Source organism: Panulirus ornatus, chromosome 11 (assembly GCF_036320965.1).
Source record: "Panulirus ornatus isolate Po-2019 chromosome 11, ASM3632096v1, whole genome shotgun sequence".
NCBI classification, from domain to species: domain Eukaryota; kingdom Metazoa; phylum Arthropoda; class Malacostraca; order Decapoda; family Palinuridae; genus Panulirus; species Panulirus ornatus.
Window position 1 is genome coordinate 34,864,884 of NC_092234.1, and position 22,927 is coordinate 34,887,810.

A 22,927-nucleotide genomic window follows, 5' to 3' on the forward strand; every position below is an offset into this window, starting at 1 on the left:
CACAACCATATAATATTGTTGGAGGTACTATTCCTTCAAACATACCCATTTTTGCTCTTCAAGATAATGTCCTTTCCTTCCACACATTCTTCATAGCTCCGAGAACCTTTGCCTTCTCCCCTACCCTGTGACTCGCTTCTGCTTCCATGGTTCTATTCGCTGCTAAGTCCACTCCCAGACATCTAAAACACTTCACTTCCTCCACTTTTTCTTTATTCAAACTTACATCCCAATTAAATTGTCCCTCAACTCTACGGAACCTAATAAACTTGCTTTTATTCACATTTACTTGCAACTTTTTCTTTTCACACACTTTTCCAAAGTCAGTCACAAACTTCCGCAATTTCTCATTTGAATCAGCCACCAGAGCTGTATCATCAGCAAACAACAACCACAGCTTCCTATCCACATTCAGGCTCCACAGACCTTTTCATGGTTTACCCCACACGATTCACATGCCTTGGTTTAGTCCATTGACAGCATGTCGACCCCAGTATACCACATCATTCTAATTCACTCTATTCCTTGCATGCCTCTTATCCTCTTGTATGTTCAGGCCCTGATCACTGAAAATCTTTTTTACTCCATCCTTCCACCTCCAATTTGGTCTCCTGCTTCTCCTTGTTCCCTCCACCTATTGACACATATATCTAAAACACTTCAATGCCTCCAATTCTTCTCCATTCAAACTTACATCCCAATTAACTTGTCCCTCAACCCTACGGAACCTAATAAACTTGCTTTTATTCACATTTACTTGCAACTTTTTCCTTTCACACACTTTTCCAAACTCAGTCACAAACTTCTGCAATTTCTCACTTGAATCAACCACCAGAGCTGTATCATCGGTGAACAACAACCACAACTTCCTATCCACCTTCAGGCTCCACAGACCTTTTCATGGTTTACCCCACACGATTCACATGCCTTGGTTTTGTCCATTGACAGCATGTCAACCCCAGTATACCACATCATTCTAATTCACCCTACTCCTTGCATGCCTCTTATCCTCTTGTATGTTCAGGCCCCAATCACTGAAAATCTTTTTCACTCCATCCTTCCACCTCCAATTTGGTCTCCTGCTTCTCCTTGTTCCCTTCACCTATCGACACATATATCCTCTTTGTCAATCTTTCCTCACTCGTTCTCTCTATATGTCCAAACCATTTCAAAACACCCTCTTCTGCTCTCAGAACCACACTCTTTTTATTTCCACACATCTCTCTTACCCTTTCATTACTTGCTTGATCAAACCACCTCACACCACATATTGTCCTCAAACATTTCACTTCCAACACATCCACTGTCCTCCATACAACCCTATCCATATCCCATACCTCGTAACCATATAATATTGTGGGAATTACCATACCTTCAAATATACCCAACCCATATTTGCTCTTCAAGATAATGTTCTCTCCTTCCACATACATACATTATATGAAATCCCCTATTATCAATACTTTACCTCCTCTTGAGAAGTGCATGTTTTACATCTCCATATACCATCTTGATTGTTAGTTTGTTGTTGTCATTTTAAGTTTGTTCTGGATTTTTGAAATTTTTTGGAGAATCATATATCAACTCCACTATGCACTTCCAACCTACAGCAACCCTTCTCATTATGTATAGTGTTTAAATGGGCTGTCTGCTACTATTTCCTGTGACTGCTTAAAATCTCCTTACAGATTATCATTCTTGCAAGACCAGTATATCAACCTTTTATAAGGATAGTGCTACTCATTGCTATTATGGAAAGGGGCTGAAATGAAGAAAAATTCACAATTTAACCTTTTTAATAACTTAATCTGTACAATATCAGGTGAGAATGATAATGTGTAATTGTTGTAAGTACTGGAGAAAATTATGGAACAGCCTCTCAGCTTCTGAATGTGATACAAAGCATTTGTAACATATAATTGCGCTACCTCGCAAACGCGGGAGACCGAAAAAAAAAAAAATTGCATTGAGTTTATACATACAACAAGAGCATTTCAAAATGATATTAAATGATTTTCATCTTCATAAAAAAGTATTATCTCTATTCTGTTTCATTAATCAATTAAACTCTTTTGAGCTACCTGAATACAACAATAATAGCAAGTTCCAGAACTTAGCTTGCCTTATGTAACAAAGATAGTCTTTGTACTACAGTACACCAATTCTCATAAAACAAAATAGATACCTTCCCCAAAGTTGACTGTTAAGAGGAATTTGAGTGAGTGAGACCCATAGTTAAAAATTCCCATTAAACAGGTGGAGATACAATCTATGAGAAAAAAAATTTGATCACGATATAATAAAAACACATTAAAAAACATGCGTAACCTTTAATTTTGATAGTTTTCAGATAATCATTTTACAATTACAAAAATCGGACTCAAAAAACTTATATTTTCATGACTGTGGCTACTAGCGCTTAAGCCCTAAACTACTCAGGTTTCCTTTCCACACCTATGAATCTTAGTTCTTCAGGTTGTATAAAGAATGGATATAACTTCACAGTTTCAAGGATAGTCATATAAAATAAAAATCCAGAAGTATTTTTCATCTATCATTCTGAAGAGTAAAACTTTTGTAGTTACATCGGATGAGAGTAAAACTTTTGTAGTTACATCGGATGACAATGTCCTGAAAATAGGAGCATGGACTGAATGTCAAATGAAGTGCCACTGCTTATTTCATTGTTTATATTCCACCAAGAAAACTGATTACTAATCATGTTTAATCTTGTAAAAGATATAGAATAAATGCATTCACTGATAATTTCTTCATAACAGCAAAAGTTTAAAAGTTTTAACAAATCAAACTGCACCAGTCAGATGCAGTGTTATCAAGGTCAGACAGGCAATGGCAAAGCTACCTCTACTTTGTGTTAGAACCTTTCACCTCTCTCATCCTGGTAAACTTTCAATGCCAGAGGAGTCAAAGTATATAAAATCACTCTATACGCAATCTAAAGACAGATCATCATCATCAGTAATTCTGGTCCTTAAAATCTAATTAAAAGTTGCTCAATTTCCTTCCAAGAAAACTCCTGAGAATGTATTATAATTGGTATGACAATGATAACAAACAGTGGGGAGAAATCACAGTGCACTACCAATTCGGCAACCACCGAGGCTCTATAGGTAACCTTGAAAATGAGGCACAAAATTCAAAGTATACATTTATGTATGGAAAGTCATTTACCTCACATAAATTAATATCTGGAGGACTTAAGGTGCTATTGTATGGAGATGTGGAAAGAGAGGGGCTGTTTGTACATGATCCATCCCATTGATTGGTAATAGAGTACAGTACAAAATTTCCATAATATTCAAAGTAATTATAATACACACATCCAAAACATAAAATTAGAAAGTGAACACATTACAGTAACAACCTTTAAAAAAAAATTAGGAGGCTGCAGGAAATACTGGATTACCCTAAAATTGATGACTACAGACAAAGTGTGGCTGGAGAGGACAAAAGCAATGATATCAAGCAAGACATATGGTAAGTTCTATGAACCAGCCTTACCTCAGTCATGTCGTATGTACTTGTCAGTAGGTAGGGTTATGCCAGGTCGGTTACTTCCCTATACCCATGGTCCAGGTCAACTACATATGTTAGTTGCCAAACTTACCTTAACAGTTTGTAACAAGTGAATAGAAATAAGGAAATCAAGTCTGTATAATGTAAAAACATAAAGGGTAATCATTTATAACTTAGGCCAGTATAGAAACGAAGGGTGAATACAGTACAATACTGTGCATAGTGCTGAATGAACTTCCTGAAATGTGCACCATCAGTAACGTCATATCCGCATTTTTGTTAGGCACATGAATGTAGTCTTTTAGGGGTTTCTGATAGAGAGATTGTTTTCCCCTGCAGCAGTGGTGTATCCATGTGACATGGGGAGGTTAAGGTAGGCAGGCCCTTAGGGGACAGCCAGACATAGAGGATGGCAGCAGAGGTTAAGATATCACAAAGATATGTCAGTGTGGTTATTCATAAAGTTTTCATTATTAATCTTAAAAAGTTTTCATTATTAATCTCTTTATTAACAATCGGGCATGGTTTTATTTTTTTTTAGAGTGCAAACATGTTATTCAGCTAAACAAATAAACATCATGTGTAATGGTTTCATATCCACAAATCTACTATTATAGTCTTTTCTCATGAATCACAGGATTTAATACATACCAAGTTTCATTCATTATTCCCTATCTATTATTAATTTAAGATGTTATTGTTTTCATCACTTTTAGAGAAGTGTAAAGAAAAGAAGACACCATCAGTCTGCATTCAGATGAGAACCTTTGATACAACTGTATTAAGTACAGAACTGTATACTACATTTCACTCTCTAAGTTTTGTCATTGTTTTAGATATATCAAAACTACAAAATAAGCTCATAATGATTATTAATAATATGTATGTATGGACATATGGAGAAAATGAGGGAGGAGAGATTAAAAAAGAGGATATATGTGATGGAAGTGGAGGGGGAAAGGAGAGAGAGGGAGGGGAGACCAAACTGAAGATGAAAGAATGGAGTGAAAAGATATTTTGAACATGGAGAAGGGTGAAAGGAGTGAACTGAAATGATGTGATATACAGGGAGTGACATGATGTCAAGGGACTGAAGCAGGGAATGTGAAGTGGGCGGGAAAAACCAATGAATGTTTTGTGGGGTCTGGTTGTGGATAGTGAGTTGTGGTTTCAGTACATTACACAGGACAGTTGGAAAATGTGTGTGAGCAAATGTGGCCTGTCTTCATCTGTTCTTGGAGCTACTTTGCTAATGCAGGAAATGGCAGACAAACATGAAAGAAAGAAATGTGTGTATTGATACAAGAATTTAAATGTAATGATAATGATGGCCTATTTTGTCATTATTCTCTTTTGTTACTGTTAAAAGTATTAATGATTATTACTTTAATTTCTAAAGTATACCGACAAAAATTTATAAGTTAAAGGTTAAAATTCCATTGTAAAGGCATTAGCCATCCTTTAAATGAGCAGGTTCCCTACATTTATAAGTTACATAACAGCAAAACTCCAGTAAATAAGATGCCATTATGTAGAGTATTTCTATAACTACAAGAGGCTATTTAGATTCAATATCTGGTAAATACGCATCCAAGAAATGTTATTTAACCAGGTTAATCTTGTACGATTAACCAAAAAGATGCATATCACTAACCTGAGCTATATTAAAAATATGACTAGCTAAATCTATAGTCTATGGACAGATTCAATGTAATGTCCAGTAAAACTGTGAAACAGACTACCACAAATTTCTAAATATATGCTCAAGTTATCACCAAAATATGTCATACACTAATGTCTACACTCTGGCAACCATATAGATGCTGAATTACAGATTCTGCATGATTACAGGTATCAAAATTGTCATGGGGACGAATTAGTGGACTGAATAAATTATGACAACCTACGAAGGTTTAAATTTCAAACATACAATGCTATATAAGTTTTAAGCAGGATTACGACTGTAGTTACTCTCTGTACTTATCGAAAATTCTTTGTTTCTGATTCTACAAAGTATGACAAAGACTAAACCCTCCAGAGGTGAGAGAACATGAACGATATCATGCTGCTATGAGGTTTTGCTCAGGAGAGGCAGGAGGCAGGTCTTGCATTTCATTCATCATAACTGGTCTGGATGTGCTTAGTTCATCAAAACTCTGCTTAGGCTCAGAAGTATCAGACATTGGGTTCGATGAAGGGGTTACAATTAGTTTACCTATGCATGGACAATGCTTCAAAGCTTTCTTCAACAATCATTAGTCACTTGCTTATAATTTGGTTTTTGTGTAATTAACTTCTGAATCCTGTGCATACTCATTATCCGTTGCTGGGTGATGAAACTTTTCTGTTCCAAAAAATGATTGAACTGACATGCCACTGTTCTTATATCTATACTCATCTTTTCCAGTCGACTCAATTGTTACCATCACTCTCATTACTGTCCTCTAGAATGAGTTTCATCACCAATGTAGCATCTTCTGTCATATGGGACACTAATGGTGTTACTTCACTGTCACAGTGTATCAAATCACTGATAGCATCACACAAGTTCTTGGTCACTTCTTTGACAGTACCCATTCCCTTTGTGTATTCTGGTTTTGCTGCTTGAGCTTTTACACTAGAAATATTTAGCCCTTCAGAATTTTTGGCATCCTCATTGTCCTTCACAAGTGCCAAATTGTGGAAATTACCAAAGTGTGAAGTGCTGGACTGGTGACATTAGGGTGTACCTTTTGAATCATATCCAGGAGCACTCTGACAGCTCTATGAAGAGAATTCCTTTCACTCCAGGAGCACTCTGACAGCTCTATGAAGAGACTTGCTTTCATATAAAATATTTCGTTTTTGTTGCATCAAGCTATCTGTAATACAAATGAGAGAATTTGGTCATCCAGGACTATGCAAGTTACCAGGGATATCCCATAAAGATCTGGTTGCATCCCAACTATCAAAGTGTCCTCCTTGTACTGCATAACATACATCTCTCATCTACAAGGACCATGGTGCTTTAAAAACAGAAACTGGCATTAAAACACAACAGAAACATCATATCAGGAGCCACTGTGAAACATTCAGTCCCTCAGCTGGGCAAAGTTGGAAGGTGTTATTTCCCATGTGAACAAAGGGCTACTCAATCATATGTCAAAAACTTCAGACTGATGTAACCTTTTCTACTGGAGGGGGGAGGTCACCTCAATCACAGTTGCAAATGTTGTACCATTATACTGATTGAAAGTATGAACACTGAACTTGGATGTTCACAGGATAATCTGGAACTGGATACCTAATGCTCTTCTTTGTTTACTCTTCTACTGTTACTCCAGCAAACAAATCTAGGACTTCCTAGTTTTGTTCCCAAACTGGATACCTAACGCTCTTCTTTGTTTACTCTTCTACTGCTACTCCAGCAAACAAATCTAGGACTTCCTAGTTTTGTTCCCAGAGCAGAAGCCCATATATATAGTAAGGATATCTACGTAAAGATGTTTATCAGTGTAATACAATTTCAGCGTTAACACAAATCCAGGTAAACTTGAAGTACCATAACTAAACTACTAGCAGAGTTTCTCACAGTATTTAAATTAGGGCCTCAAAAACCTCCCAGTGACCTGCAATCCTAAAATGCAAACAGCCTGTATCAGTTACCTTAACTGGAATAGTTCTATTGAACAACAACATTTGGAAACAACCCATATCAAGTATCAGAAGTGTAACATCTCTAACATCAGTGGTGAAATTACTGTACACTGACAAGGAACATTCTGGAGAAAAATCAGTAATTCATTAATGTTACAATTGCAGAATTACCTCTCAACACAATAATTTAAGAATATATGTACTGTTTAGACAATGAATATACACAAGCCAAATTTTCTCAGAGAAGCTTGTAACACACTAAAGCTACTAAATGTTACGGCTGTTCTTCATCTTTGCTTTCAGTGTCATGCTCTGCTTCGTCATCTTCATCATGGCCTCGCTTAAGTTTTTTGGCCCTGATATCTGCCAGAGTTTCTTCTATAGTCCTCTTGTCTTTCTTCAGTTCACTGCGAACTAGACATAACATGATTAGGATATATCACAATAGTATGCCCACACTATGGACAAAAGTTACTCTTTATCAGTATCTAACATGACAATGAATATGATTAACTCTTTCAGTCCTATACATGCAGCTCATATGCATGGAACCAGAGATCCACACATGTATGGGATACAAAGCTGATGTTTCCTTCTCCATTTCAAATACATGGAGAAACCAGGAGTCATATAATGGTTCCATAAGCTGCCAGCAGTCATAACTCACCTCCAAAAATTTCAGTGCTGTCTGTTACCCTATCAACACAAAGACAGTAAGTGTGTCTAGCAGTCTTGATTGTGGTGCTTGTGCATCTGGCAGCCACTAACATAAATGTAGGGTGACATGGGAAAAAAACAGATGCAATATTTATGGAAAGCAATGTTATAGATGAATCAGAAGAGGATAATAAAGTTTTATTCAGACTCCATGATGGTTGTTACATGACAGAAATATGTTCACAACCAGAATAAATGAAGGCAATTAAATGGTGTACATATCAAGCAAGCATATTACAGTAATGTGTGAAATGGCACAAAAAGAGGGAGGTTTTCTTTCTAAGTACCATACATAGACGAATTTTGGTAGACAGTAAGAGGGTAGACCAGAAAATTTGTGAAGGAAGAATGAACTCTAGGCAGTTAAGGTCTATGCAAATAACATGCATTTGCTGGACAAGAGTGATAAACAGATTGGGACAGTTGAATGTCAGAGAAACAATCAGTGGTATAAGAAATTTTCCTTCCATTTGGTTGATATTTCTCCAGTATGTGCCTTTACTGTAACCTACATTTGACCAACAATTAAAAGACTTTAGCATGTAAGCAATACAGCAATGCAATCTTCCTTTATGAGTGCATACAAACTTGAAAGTCAGAGAGTCAGATACTCTGTCAACCTTTGCCACCAACAGAAAAAACAGGCCCCTAGAAAAAAACATAAAGGTCTTCAAGAAAGTAAAGAACCTACACAGGAAAGCTACAACAAACCTCTTAACAAACACTACCAATGCCAAGTGCTAAAGTTTTTTGTTTCAAATTGGACTGCAGTTTGGTATGGATTCAAATAAGGGAATGTACCAAGACCCAGAAGTAAGAGACAAAAAGGTAGACATAAAAGTTGAACCTCCAAACAACAAATGTTTGCAGATATTAAGTTATTAAAAATCAAGATTGGAGGTTAACATAACTAAAGGGGAAGTTACACAAACCGAGGGGGTAGTTCAAGGGTCATAAGGAGAGAGATGAAATAAAGGGATTATAAAAAATAATGTAAAAGAGCATGAACAAAACTTTCACATCATGCAAGGGAAATCAGGAGGTATATAACGACAGGAAACAACAAAAAATGACTAAAGAACAGGAAAGGTCAGAAAGGCCTTTGCTAGATGTCCTAGAAAATGAACAGGAAGAATTGCTCAAAACACAAGCGATAGAAGTTAATGAAATAATGAGCTGGGAGGAGAAGTTGTTTCTGGGCTGCTCAATGCACCTGAACATGATGAGTGATGCAGAGGGACAGGAACCTTAGGGTACTGTGACATAGGAGACCTGGAGATTGAGCGAAACTGCAAACATAATATGCACTCTTAAAGACAGAGCAATCAAGTAAATTTACAGTCCTGTGGAAGATAAGTTTAGAGAAGTGCAGAGCATACAATATCAGTGCTTGTCAGAAAAAAGGAAGATTACAGAGAAAGTCAGAAACAAATATGTTGATGAAACATAAAGTGGGTGGCACCAGTTAGAGGGGTTAATAAATCAGGAGGTTGACATACTAAAACCTTTTAGTACTTTTGGATTGGATGAAAATTGTACAACAGACTGAAAGGAATGGGAAAAGAAAGAAGAAATGGCCATTAAAAGATTACTGGAGACTGTCAGATTGCCAGATGCAATTTATTTATATAGAGTTGGGGTGAGAGACTATCAGTAAATTTTAGGGAGAATAAAAAGATGTTCTGGAAGGAGGTAAATAGGGTGCGTAAGACAAGGGAGCAAATGGGAACTTCAGTGAAGGGCGTAAATGGGGAGGTGATAACAAGTAGTGGTGATGTGAGAAGGAGATGGAATGAGTATTTTGAAGGTTTGTTGAATGTGTCTGATGACAGAGTGGCAGATGTAGGGTGTTTGGGTCGAGGTGGTGTGCAAAGTGAGAGGGTTAGGGAAAATGATTTGGTAAACAGAGAAGAGGTAGTAAAAGCTTTGCGGAAGATGAAAGCCGGCAAGGGCAGCAGGTTTGGATGGTATTGCAGTGGAATTTATTAAAAAAGGGGGTGACTGTATTGTTGACTGGTTGGTAAGGTTATTTAATGTATGTATGACTCATGGTGAGGTGCCTGAGGATTGGCGGAATGCGTGCATAGTGCCATTGTACAAAGGCAAAGGGGATAAGAGTGAGTGCTCAAATTACAGAGGTATAAGTTTGTTGAGTATTCCTGGTAAATTATATGGGAGGGTATTGATTCAGAGGGTGAAGGCATGTACAGAGCATCAGATTGGGGAAGAGCAGTGTGGTTTCAGAAGTGGTAGAGGATGTGTGGATCAGGTGTTTGCTTTGAAGAATGTATGTGAGAAATACTTAGAAAAGCAAATGGATTTGTATGTAGCATTTATGGATCTGGAGAAGGCATATGATAGAGTTGATAGAGATGCTCTGTGGAAGGTATGGTGTGGGAGGCAAGTTGTTAGAAGCAGTGAAAAGTTTTTATCGAGGATGTAAGGCATGTGTACGTGTAGGAAGAGAGGAAAGTGATTGGTTCTCAGTGAATGTAGGTTTGCGGCAGGGGTGTGTGATGTCTCCATGGTTGTTTAATTTGTTTATGGATGGGGTTGTTAGGGAGGTAAATGCAAGAGTCTTGGAAAGAGGGGCAAGTATGAAGTCTGTTGGGGATGAGAGAGCTTGGGAAGTGAGTCAGTTGTTGTTCGCTGATGATACAGCGCTGGTGGCGGATTCATGTGAGAAACTGCAGAAGCTGGTGACGGAGTTTGGTAAAGTGTGTGGAAGAAGAAAGTTAAGAGTAAATGTGAATAAGAGCAAGGTTATTAGGTACAGTAGGGTTGAGGGTCAAGTCAATTGGGAGGTGAGTTTGAATGGTGAAAAACTGGAGGAAGTGAAGTGTTTTAGATATCTGGGAGTGGATCTGTCAGCGGATGGAACCATGGAAGCGGAAGTGGATCATAGGGTGGGGGAGGGGGCGAAAATTTTGGGAGCCTTGAAAAATGTGTGGAAGTCGAGAACATTATCCCGGAAAGCAAAAATGGGTATGTTTGAAGGAATAGTAGTTCCAACAATGTTGTATGGTTGCGAGGCGTGGGCTATGGATAGAGTTGTGCGCAGGAGGATGGATGTGCTGGAAATGAGATGTTTGAGGACAATGTGTGGTGTGAGGTGGTTTGATCGAGTAAGTAACGTAAGGGTAAGAGAGATGTGTGGAAATAAAAAGAGCGTGGTTGAGAGAGCAGAAGAGGGTGTTTTGAAATGGTTTGGGCACATGGAGAGAATGGGTGAGGAAAGATTGACCAAGAGGATATATGTGTCGGAGGTGGAGGGAACGAGGAGAAGAGGGAGACCAAATTGGAGGTGGAAAGATGGAGTGAAAAGGATTTTGTGTGATCGGGGCCTGAACATGCAGGAGGGTGAAAGGAGGGCAAGGAATAGAGTGAATTGGAGCGATGTGGTATACAGGGGTTGACGTGCTGTCAGTGGATTGAATCAAGGCATGTGAAGCGTCTGGGGTAAACCATGGAAAGCTGTGTAGGTATGTATATTTCCGTGTGTGGACGTGTGTATGTACATGTGTATGGGGGGGGGTTGGGCCATTTCTTTCGTATGTTTCCTTGCGCTACCTCGCAAACGCGGGAGACAGCGACAAAGTATAAGAAAAAAAAAAAAAAAAAAAAAAAAAAAAGATCTGGTGGTTATACTCATGATATAAAAGGATTCACATGTGGGGACACTGGCTTTGGAGTCTTCTAGCCAGGAGAAACTTATATGGGCAAAAATGTTAAAAATGTTTTTAAGACAGAATTTCTGTGAGGTATTCATCAAATGTGATAGACTAAGGGTAGAGAGAGAAAAAACAAAAGAATACAGTCAAATGGCAAAAAATGGGAGTCGCCAAACATGCAAGAGGAAAGACAACCTCTGCCAGCACCACAGACAGATCAAGAATGTTAAGTGATGGAAATGTCAGGGTGGAAGTAATGTAAATAAATACTGGTGGATTAGCAGTAAATGGTAAAGATGAAAATTAAGGACTGTATTATGAAATATGCACTTAACATCCCTAGAGTTAATGAAACAAAGCTTACAAAACTGAAAAATCTCACCTAATTTGCCCAGACTGGTATATAATAGTATGAAAATATACATAAAAATTTAGTTTCTCATAACAAAAGGGACTCATGAAGACAGATTCTTTTTTGGTGTATACAGGAAAATCTGTAAATGCTTCTCATTTCTTCTTTTTTCCTTTCATGAGCCTCATTATGTTTCAGTCAAGGTCCAACCTAGACATGGACTTCTGTCTATGTCTGGAACCTCCAACATAAAGAAAGAAAAAAAACTATAACTAAATGTCACTAAACATAAGATAAGAAGGATTGATACACTATCATTAATGGACCTTATCTTCACATTTACTGATTTATTTTGCTTTGTCGCTGTCTCCCGCGTTAGCGAGGTAGCGCAAGAAAACAGACGAAAGAATGGCCCAACCCACCCACATACACATTTATATACATACATGTCCACACACGCAAATATACATACCTATACATCTCAATATATATAGACTAAGGGTAGAGAGAGAAAAAACAAAAGAATACAGTCAAATGGCAAAAAATGGGAGTCGCCAAACATGCAAGAGGAAAGACAACCTCTGCCAGCACCACAGACAGATCAAGAATGTTAAGTGATGGAAATGTCAGGGTGGAAGTAATGTAAATAAATACTGGTGGATTAGCAGTAAATGGTAAAGATGAAAATTAAGGACTGTATTATGAAATATGCACTTAACATCCCTAGAGTTAATGAAACAAAGCTTACAAAACAGAAAAATCTCACCTAATTTGCCCAGACTGGTATATAATAGTATGAAAATATACATAAAAATTTAGTTTCTCATAACAAAAGGGACTCATGAAGACAGATTCTTTTTTGGTGTATACAGGAAAATCTGTAAATGCTTCTCATTTCTTCTTTTTTCCTTTCATGAGCCTCATTATGTTTCAGTCAAGGTCCAACCTAGACGTGGACTTCTGTCTATGTCTGGAACCTCCAACATAAAGAAAGAAAAAAACTATAACTAAATATCACTAAACATAAGATAAGAAGGATTGATAAACTATCATTAATGGACCTTATCTTCACATTTACTGATTTATTTTGCTTTGTCGCTGTCTCCCGCGTTAGCGAGGTAGCGCAAGGAAACAGACGAAAGAATGGCCCAACCCACCCACATACACATGTATATACATACATGTCCACACACACAAATATACATACCTATACATCTCAATATATACATATATATACACACACAGACATATACATATATACACATGTACATAATTCATACTGTCTGCCTTTATTCATTCCCATCGCCACCTCGCCACACATGGAATAACAACCCCCTCCCCCCTCATGTGTGTGAGGTAGTGCTAGGAAAAGACAACAAAGGCCCCATTCGTTCACACTCAGTCTCTAGCTGTCATGTAATAATGCACCGAAACCACAGCTCCCTTTCCACATCCAGCACATCCAGGCCCCACAGAACTTTCCATGGTTACCCCAGACACTTCACATGCCCTGGTTCAATCCACTGACAGCACGTCGACCCCGGTATACCACATCATTCCAATTCACTCTATTCCTTGCACGCCTTTCACTCTCCTGCATGCTCAGGCCCCGATCACACAAAATCTTTTTCACTCCATCTTTCCACCTCCAATTTGGTCTCACACTTCTCCTCGTTCCCTCCACCTCTGACACATATATCCTCTTGGTCAATCTTTCCTCACTCATTCTCTCCATGTGACCAAACCATTTCAAAACACCCTCTTCTGCTCTCTCAACCACACTCTTTTTATTTCCACACATCTCTCTTACCCTTACATTACTTACTCGATCAAACCACCTCACACCACATATTGTCCTCAAACATCTCATTTCCAGCACATCAACCCTCCTGCGCACAACTCTATCCATAGCCCACTCCTCGCAACCATACAACATTGTTGGAACCACTATTCCTTCAAACATACCCATTTTTGCTTTCGGAGAAAATGTTCTCGACTTCCAAACATTCTTCAAGGCTCCCAGAAACCCCCCCCCCCCCCATGATTCACTTCCGCTTCCATGGTTCCATCCGCTGCCAGATCCACTCCCAGATATCTAAAACACTTTACTTCCTCCGGTTTTTCTCCATTCAAACTTACCTCCCAATTGACTTGACCCTCAACCCTACTGTACCTAATAACCTTGCTCTTATTCACATTTACTCTCAACTTTCTTCTTTCACACACTTTACCAAACTCAGTCACCAGCTTCTGCAGTTTCTCACATGAATCAGCCACCAGCGCTGTATCATCAGCGAACAACAACTGACTCACTTCCCAAGCTCTCTCATCCACAACAGACTGCATACTTGCCCCTCTTTCCAAAACTCTTGCATTTACCTCCCAGCTGGAAAAAGTTATCATGTAATGCTCAAGTTTGACTGTATTGTTAAATGAGGAAGTTAAAAGAGCAAAGGTGAGACAAGACTTAGTGAGGAGATATAATCATGGAAAATACACAGACCTCTACAATTTCTCTGGTAACATAAACTGGGATATTGAGTTCGGCAGCCAAGAACCAGGGCATTTTGGTGAAAGGTTCTGTGAGTTTTACAATGAGTAGTGGGAATGTAGATACTTTTATCCTTAAATAAGGAGGGAAGTTTAAGAAAGATGGCTGACTGCTGTAATAAAAGATGTCAAAGAGCAAAAGCAAAAGCTTTGAGATGTGTAGTGGCAAAAATGTTTTGGTAGGTATAAGAGAACATGGAATTAGTACAGCAGGATACGAAAGGGGGAACAAAATATTGCTAAAAAAATGTGGATAAGGCATGAAAAAAATCTAAAACTTTTCCCTAAATTCATCAGGGAAGAGTTGTTGAAGATGATATAAGGATATGCAAAGAACTTGATTAAATGTGCTTTCATTGTGAATGACAATATAGCTCCATTGCTAGTGCAACTGAGTGGAGAGAAGGTTTTTAAAAAACCAAGAGATATCTAGGAAAGACAAAAAAATTCTAAAAGGTCTTGAACCATACAAGGCTCATGGTCCTGATAAAATTTCACAGTATATAAGAAAACAAATGGATAATTTTTTACAGAGAAATTACCTAAATGAGAGAAAACATGGTTTTGTGGAAAAGAGGTCATATGGAACAAACTTAGACTTCTACTAGAAAGTGAGCTATGCCTTTGATAACAGAGACGGATGGGTGGATTGCCTGTGTCTGGTATGCCAGAAACCATTTAACTCTGTACCACATGAAAGATCGAAAAAGAAGTTGGAGGACTGGGCAGAAATAGTGGGGAAACTCCTTCAGTGGACAGAAAATAGAGATATCTAAGAGGAAGGCAACAAAGGACACATCTGAGCAACCTTCTTGGAATGGGAGGTCACGAGTGGAGTATCACAAGGTTCTGTTGTGGAACCATGACCCTTCTCAATCTAGGTAAATGATTTGCTTGAGGGTATGGACTCCTACTTGAAATGCCACTGCCATCCCCTTGAGGGAATCCAGTTCCAGTTGGGAACAGGTGTCAGAGATATAGGCTTTAAATTTGCCTACTCTGAAAGACAGAAGAATAAGGTTGACCTAATTACAACCTTTATGTTTCTACACAATGATACAGACAGTGAACAGTTATTAAAGAGATGTAATGACAAGATCATATCATGAAATTGAGCAAATAATTTGTTAAAAACGATGTAAGGAAGTATTCTTATAGTGTAAGAGTGGTGGAAGAATGAAATAAAATGACTGAAGACATGGGTAATGCAGATAGCACACATAAATTTAAGCTGCATGATATATAATGTTCATGAGACAGGGACAACAAGTATAAAGATCCTTCCTTGTACAGTACAAATGGGTAATTTACAACATATGAGGAAAAAGGCCAGGCAAATGAAGAAAAACATGCTATTACAGTAAAGAGAGTGTTTTGAAAATTGTTTCAAAGACTTTCATATAAACAAAAACTACTATTGTATGTAATATGAAAATTCTGTAAGCAAAACACAAAGTATACTTCAGAATATTACATATAAGGGATAAATGGAAAAGAGAAGGAGGATGCAAGAGTAAACAAACTTTCATGTATACTCTGCCCGATCTTTAACATGGTGTTTTACTGTGTGGACTTAGTGCCTCATATCATTTCAATATGTTTTGAAAATTGTTCCAACGACTATCACACACATAATTTACTGATGTAAATGAACAAATATATATCCCTGAGGTAGGGGAGAGAGATTTCTACCTTCATATTCCCTGCATGTTGTAGAAGGCAACTAAGTGGGAGCAGGGGGCTGGAAACCCCCACCATACTTTTATTTCATTTTTAAAGGAGGGAACAGAAGAAGGAGCCATACAGGGAGTGCTCATGCTCTGGTTCAAGCTAGGGTGTCTAAATGTGTGTGTATGTAACCAACATGAGAAGATAGGAGAGAGGGGTAGTTATGCTTGAGGAAAGAAACTTAGGTGTTCTGGCTGTGAGTCAAAGCTCAAGGGTAACGAGAAAAAATCGTTTGGAAATGCCCAAGAAGTAAAGTCGAGTCAATGAGAAGACAAGAGGTAACGAAGGAGTAGTACTACTTTTGAATCAGAAGATATGGGCAGTCATGAATATATGTGTGTATACGAGTGGATAGGCGATTCTTCGTCTGTTTCCTGGCACTACCTCGCTGATATGGGAAACAATGATTAAGTATAAATATACATATAAAAATGCATGTATATAATATATCGTTACGCTCACGCCAAGCATTGGGGTTGATAGAACAAAAAATACAGCTCACAACTAATATTTAGCAAAGCCTCTAACCTCAATGACTTGACTGAGTCGGTTTGGCAATGATGCCAAAAGATTTTCACATATATTTGCCTCTCTTGCGTTTACCCATAGTCAAAGGCATACTGTAATAAGTTTTCCTTGTTTTTCACAACCCCAGAATCCCATTTCCAGGACATATATTATTCACAGAGGGATTATCATAACGTGTAAGATCACTAATATTCAAAGATGGCAATACTGCCGGTACTCTCTCACCCTCTGTGAGCAATAATTTCATGTTAAAATGCTTCATTTCTTAATATTTCACTCTTTAAAATGTAAACTATTCTGCTTGGTCGTTAAGGCTATATTCTTCCCTCAAACAATAACTAATATATATTTAGTATTATTTCAATTAATTGTCCTTCACTTGATATAATACATGGAGAAATCCGTGTAGTTGGACAAGATGCCACATATCACTGTATTTTGTGACATCAGTACTTGGGGAAACTGTACTTACTGCTTTACCCTGTTCATTTAATGTACTTCCTTTCCTTCCTCTATATATATCTGAACACAAAATAATACCCCCATTAACATGCTGCTTCACTTTGTCCTTACATCACATATCCCTCTTACGACCTACCTAATCTTGACATCTGGACATACAAAATGTCTGTCCCTACATCTTGCATTCTTTCTCCTGTACATAAACCTATTAACAATCATACTGCTTCAATTCTTTCTCAAATACAGGACTAAATGCAGCAGAAAATGAAATATTACATGTATAACCTAAGGTCCACAAACATACAATCTCTCCTTGTCGTACTTAACACCAGACAATGCTTAACTCACAACTCATTCTTCATAACTCTAGATTTTCCTGCAGTGAGCACTATGCACTAGCCTTGCCTTTTGGCAAAACAGGTAGAAGTAGTAGGTATCAGCATTAGTTTGAAGTAGTCAGAGGAAGCATTAGGTAGAGCCTCTACAAGCACTATGCTAGAGTGGCCCGCTGTCAGTGGCCTGTTAAGGGTGAGGCACTAAATGCTAAAAAGTGGCACTGGAGTTCATTAGTTATGGAGACTCTATTGCTGTAGCCACCCTCTTGAGGGGGTTCCCATTGGAACAGTCATCACAGATAGATATCCTAAGGTAAACAAGCAATGACACACTCAGAGATAAACCTGCAAGTAAGAGTTATATGGAAGCAGTCAATGCCAAAGATCTCTTAAGACAATAACTGCAAGAATACTTCCAGATAAGAAATACATCATTACAGAATAAAAATTACATATCAAAGATGAATGGGAACAATCAGACTGTACACAAAGTGATTTTGCCTTAGAGTTGTATCAAACCATTATGTATACATACCAAAGCCAAACTGTTTATTAACTTCTAAGATTCTTGCTGCTTCCTTGCCAGTTTCTTTACCAACCAAACGCTCATACTTCTCAATGAATTTGTTGGAACCTGGGTCCTTCTTCATCTGCTGTGCCCTCACTTTATCTTCATGCTGTTGCTTTTCCTTCTACAATAAACAAACACAGAAGTAGATGAGCTACTTATAGTTCTTGTTTTCACAAATCCCAGTTACAACACCATATTTACAATGTTAGTTATCACGAGACCTCTTTAACACTATATGAGAAACTTATATCATCTGTATTACATACTTCATAAATAAGGAAATCAGTCTTAACTTTAGGCCCAAATTCCAGAATGCAACCTTCGACTACAAAAGGTCTCCATGTAGATTCCAAGCTAATTCACTCTAGCTTGAATGAATTTGCTATTACAAAACAGGTTATAAGATTTAATCATGTTTTAATAAGTTGAATTACTACAGACCACTCTGAGCTTTTGTGGAGGCACAGTAGAACTAGTTTTAACAGCATTATATGGTTGGACATAATGCAGTACATGAGGTGAGCCCAACGTGACCATAAGATCTAATAACACAAAAATTACCATGTGTCTTAGGACAGATGAAGCCTAGGAACTTACTATGGCCCAAGTCATATCTGACAAATAAGTATGGAATTCATTAAAGATCAAGCTTTTCAGTGGTACTCTCACATAGATTTGTTTTTGAATGGAAAAAGCTTGATGACAAGCAAAATCACATCGACTATTACCATGACAAACAATTCAATGAAAGATACACATGAAAGGAAAGTTTCCTAGATGACCTGCACAAGATGAAGTTTCTAGACCAGTGGTTCTCAACCACTTTACTGCATAGTGGTGTGCCATCCAAGTTGCCCAAGTGTACTGTGACATCAGAGGCTGCAGCTGGTCCTCATATACTAAGGTAAAGCAGATCATATGTTTTTATTCCATTCTGCTAAGAACCTCATAATTTTCATCGCAAGAATCAGTGTATTACCTGGCATGAAGAAATATATTTATTCATAAGGTAAACCTTTGATTTAATGGACTGATAGGGGGAAGTGGTGTCTGTTAATGCCGAAAGGTCATTAAATCCCACGTTTAAGTTCACACACTTTCTTTTAACTCTTCTATCATTGTAGGGTTTAGTGTGTGATACAATATTTGAGTGGCAAGCATGCGGCAGCATGGGAATGCTCGCTGGGCAGTTGGAGGCAGAAGTCAGACAGAGACAGAGATGATGTCACCCCTCTCCTGCCTGTGAAAGGATACTTCTTTATAATAAAGTGAGGATGGACTACCAGCTTTCATTGCACCTCTTACATGGCAGAGTGAACAGCCTTCGAACCTATTCGGGAAAATCCCAAGTAATCACATGGCTGCTCACCTTCTTCAGGAGATGGAATGCACCTAAGGAAATCGCCTAGGACAAGGGAACCAATCTAGACAGCGAGGAGATGGAAGCTTTCTACAAAAATTAGGGAATTGTGGCCCGTGTCTCAGCCCACTTCCCCTAGTCCAATGGATGTGCTAAAGCAGCAAAAAGACTTAAGCTATGCTTCAGTATCTTAACACCCCCCTAAGAGAGGAAGATAAGTCACCCGCACAGCTGGCAACAGGAAGACAGTTGCGAGATGGTGTCCCAGCATCCAGGCAACATTATCTGATAAACTTGAGATAGAGAACTGCTATAACTGGGAGTGAGCCATAGCAGAGAGCCAGGCTCATGTGCAGGGCGGCCCAGCAGGTTACGCGGCTGTGCTGTCCCAGCTGTCTGTGGGCACCCATATCTACATGCAGGATGATGCTTCAAAGGTATGTGACAGGTTGGGCATGGGAGTGGAGGTGATGCTGCACAGACAATACTCAGTGAAAGCTGGACAGCAATGACTGCCTGTCTTAGTGAAACTGAAGTCATCTATGCCCCCGGGTTGTGCCAATCCCCATGATACCCATGGGTCAAAGGGGAGTATCCACCAGCAGTAGCTTCACCCCAAGTTGTAGTGAAACCCAGCACTCAGGTAGAGGTGCCCTCACCATGTGAAAACATCCCACACAACTGCAAGATTATGTTTGTGGTGGCTCCTATGGAGAGTGAACCCTAATTTCTTATGTCATTTTTGTTTTGTTCAATAGTACATGAAGTGTATTATTGCTGAGCAGTACTTTGCCTTGTCAAATTTTTATTTCATTCTCTTCTTTTTTGGTTGTTTTCTTGCTTTAAGTTTTTTGTTGTAACAAAATGTCACATCTAGTTTCCAAAATTCTGTGAAGGGGGATGTAGGGTTTAGTGAGTGGGGTGACAGTTGGGCAGAATGCACTCGGCAGCGTGGGAATGTTGTTGGGCAGTTGAAGGCAGGAGTCAGACCGAGATAGAGGTGATACCACCCCTCTCCTGTGACAGCATACTTCATAATAAACTGAGCTTGGACTACCTGCTTTGATTGTACCTCTTCAATTACGCTGCCATTTTCAATTACAAGGACTGCAAAATTATTTTATGAATAAAGTCAAAATTCTGAAATAACAGAAGCATTTTGTATACAACCTGACCATATGATAGCTTCAGGCAGACTGAGACCGAAACAAAGTGAAACTAACCCACGCTACCAAAAACAAGTGCAAAATGAAACGCGCATGATGCTGCATTTGAGATTTTTTATTCTTTTTATTTTTTGAATTATTATCAATTAATGAACTTTATTATTATTTGTCTCTTAAATCAGTTATATTGGGGACCATTAAATTGTGGACTTACTGTATTTATTATGACTGATCGCCATTTTTCACATTAGCAAGGTAGGGCCAGGAAACAGATGGATAAGATCAAGGTTATTAGGTTCAGTAGGGTTAAGGGACATGCAAATTGGAATGTAAGTTTGAATGGAAAAAAACTGGAGGAAGTGAAGTGCTTTAGATATCTGGGAGTGGACTTAGCAGTGGATGGAACCATGGTAGTGAAAGTGAGTCACAGGGTTCTGGGAGCGATGAAGAATGTGTGGAAGGAGGGAACTTTATTTTGGAAAGCAGAAATAGCTATGTTTGAAGGAACAGTAGTTTGAACAATGTTATATGGATGCGAGGCATGGGCTATAGATAGGGTTGTATGGAGGAGGGCAGATGTGTTGGAAATGAAATGTTTGGGGACAATATGTGGTGTGAGGTGGTTTGATCAAGTAAGTAATGAAAGGGTAAGAGAGATGTGTGGAAATAAAAAGAGTGTGGTTGAGAGAGCAGAAGAGGGTGTGCAATTTGAAGTGGTTTGGACATATGGAGAGAATGAGGGCAGGTAAGATTGACAAAGAGGATATAATTTGTCAGAGGTTGAGGGAACGAGAAGTGGAAAACCAAATTGGAGGTTGAAGGATGGAGCGAAAAAGATTTTGAGCGATCAGAGCCTGAACATACAGGAGGGTGAGAGGCATGCAAGGAATAGAGCGAATTGGTACAATGTGGTATACTGGGGTCGACGTGCTGTCAATGGACTGAACCAGGGCATGTGAAACATCTGGGGTAAACCATGGAAACTACTCTACCAGGAGATATAAGAAACACGGATGGCTCAACTACAGAAACATTCAAAATGATACTTGACCTTTTTTCTTTTCCTTTCAAACTTGTTTGCTGTCTCCCATTTTAGTGAGGCATCACCAGGAACAAAGAATAAATAGGCCTCATTTGCTCATATCCATTCTCCAGCTGTTTCATGCAATGTACCAAAATCACAGCTCCCTATTGACAACCAGGCCCCCATCAACCTTTCTATGGTTTTTCCCAGCTGCTTCATATGCATTGGTACAGTCCACTGACAGCATGTTGTGTTGCTTCCTGTGTAAAGCATTGCTCCAATTTACTCAATCTGATGCATGCCTTTCACTCTCATGCATGTTTAGGCCATGAGCACTGAAAATCTTTTTCATCCATCCTTCCATTTTAAATCTGGTCTCCACCTTCTCCTCATGCACATTCAGGCCCTGAGCACTAAAAATCATTTTCATTCCATCCTTCCATTTTTAATTTGGTCTCCTTCTTCTCCTTGTCCCCCTCAATTCTGAAAGTATTCTCTTTGTACCACAAAGATGATTTGGGATGAGGGATATCATGACTCAGCAAGAACCCTGTGGTACACTTGAAGCTTCAGGTATGTGTACAGTACGGCTACTACACTAGGTAGCAGCTCAGAAGCCGCCAACAAATGATAGCACACTCTGAGGGCAGAATTCGAAAAAAATGTTTACTAGTGGTGAGGAACATTGGGTGGCCTAATCTACTTTTCCATTGCTTCATGTATTGCATTCCTAACAGTAAATATGGAATAAAAAACAATCCCAATTTGTGACTAGGGGACAAATAGGTACAAAAACCATAACCCCATGTTCTTCATGGAAAAAGTAGAAAAACAAGTTTTGAGGAAGAACTTTTAGCTCTACAAGGAATTACCTAATTTTCTATTGCTTAGGGTGGCTCTACCCTCCATTACATCAAGGTATATTAGTCAAGGTATGGAACTATTTATGTACCTAGTATTAATATCATGAGCCAATAGATCAACCTGCCCAACCATGAATACGAGAGGGTTTTCTTCACCTATAAGTATGCTCCCAACACTATGGCTCCATAAGAAAACAAAAGTTTCCACAGAACAGGCACTCCTTTTCCTCTAGGTCCAAATTCTTGGCACTACTGGTTTACCTAACATCAATCAAAGTCGGTGGATCAAAACCTAGAAATGAAGAAGCTTTGACTAGAATAATGTCTGTCCAAAAGATGGCACAACCCAGGTTTAAATCACTATCATTGCTAAAGTAATACTGTTGTAGTCTCAACCTCCAGCATGACTCGTATGCTATGGAGCCCA

At 38.6% G+C, this 22,927-nt stretch overlaps 1 protein-coding gene across 2 annotated transcripts in view; it reads right to left on the reverse strand.

Moving 5' to 3' along the window:
- Positions 1-1,778: 1,778 nt before the first annotated feature.
- The window catches only part of LOC139751397 (sperm-associated antigen 7 homolog), a 76,410-nt gene continuing 55,261 nt past the window's right edge, over positions 1,779-22,927 (reverse strand). For both annotated transcript variants that reach the window (XM_071666780.1, XM_071666781.1), the window contains exons 5-6: positions 18,052-18,208; positions 1,779-7,587 (exon numbers count right to left, since the gene is read on the reverse strand). In XM_071666780.1, the coding sequence (XP_071522881.1) occupies positions 7,448-7,587; positions 18,052-18,208 (297 nt within the window). In that variant the 3' untranslated portion in view covers positions 1,779-7,447. The remainder of the gene's footprint in view (positions 7,588-18,051; positions 18,209-22,927) is intronic.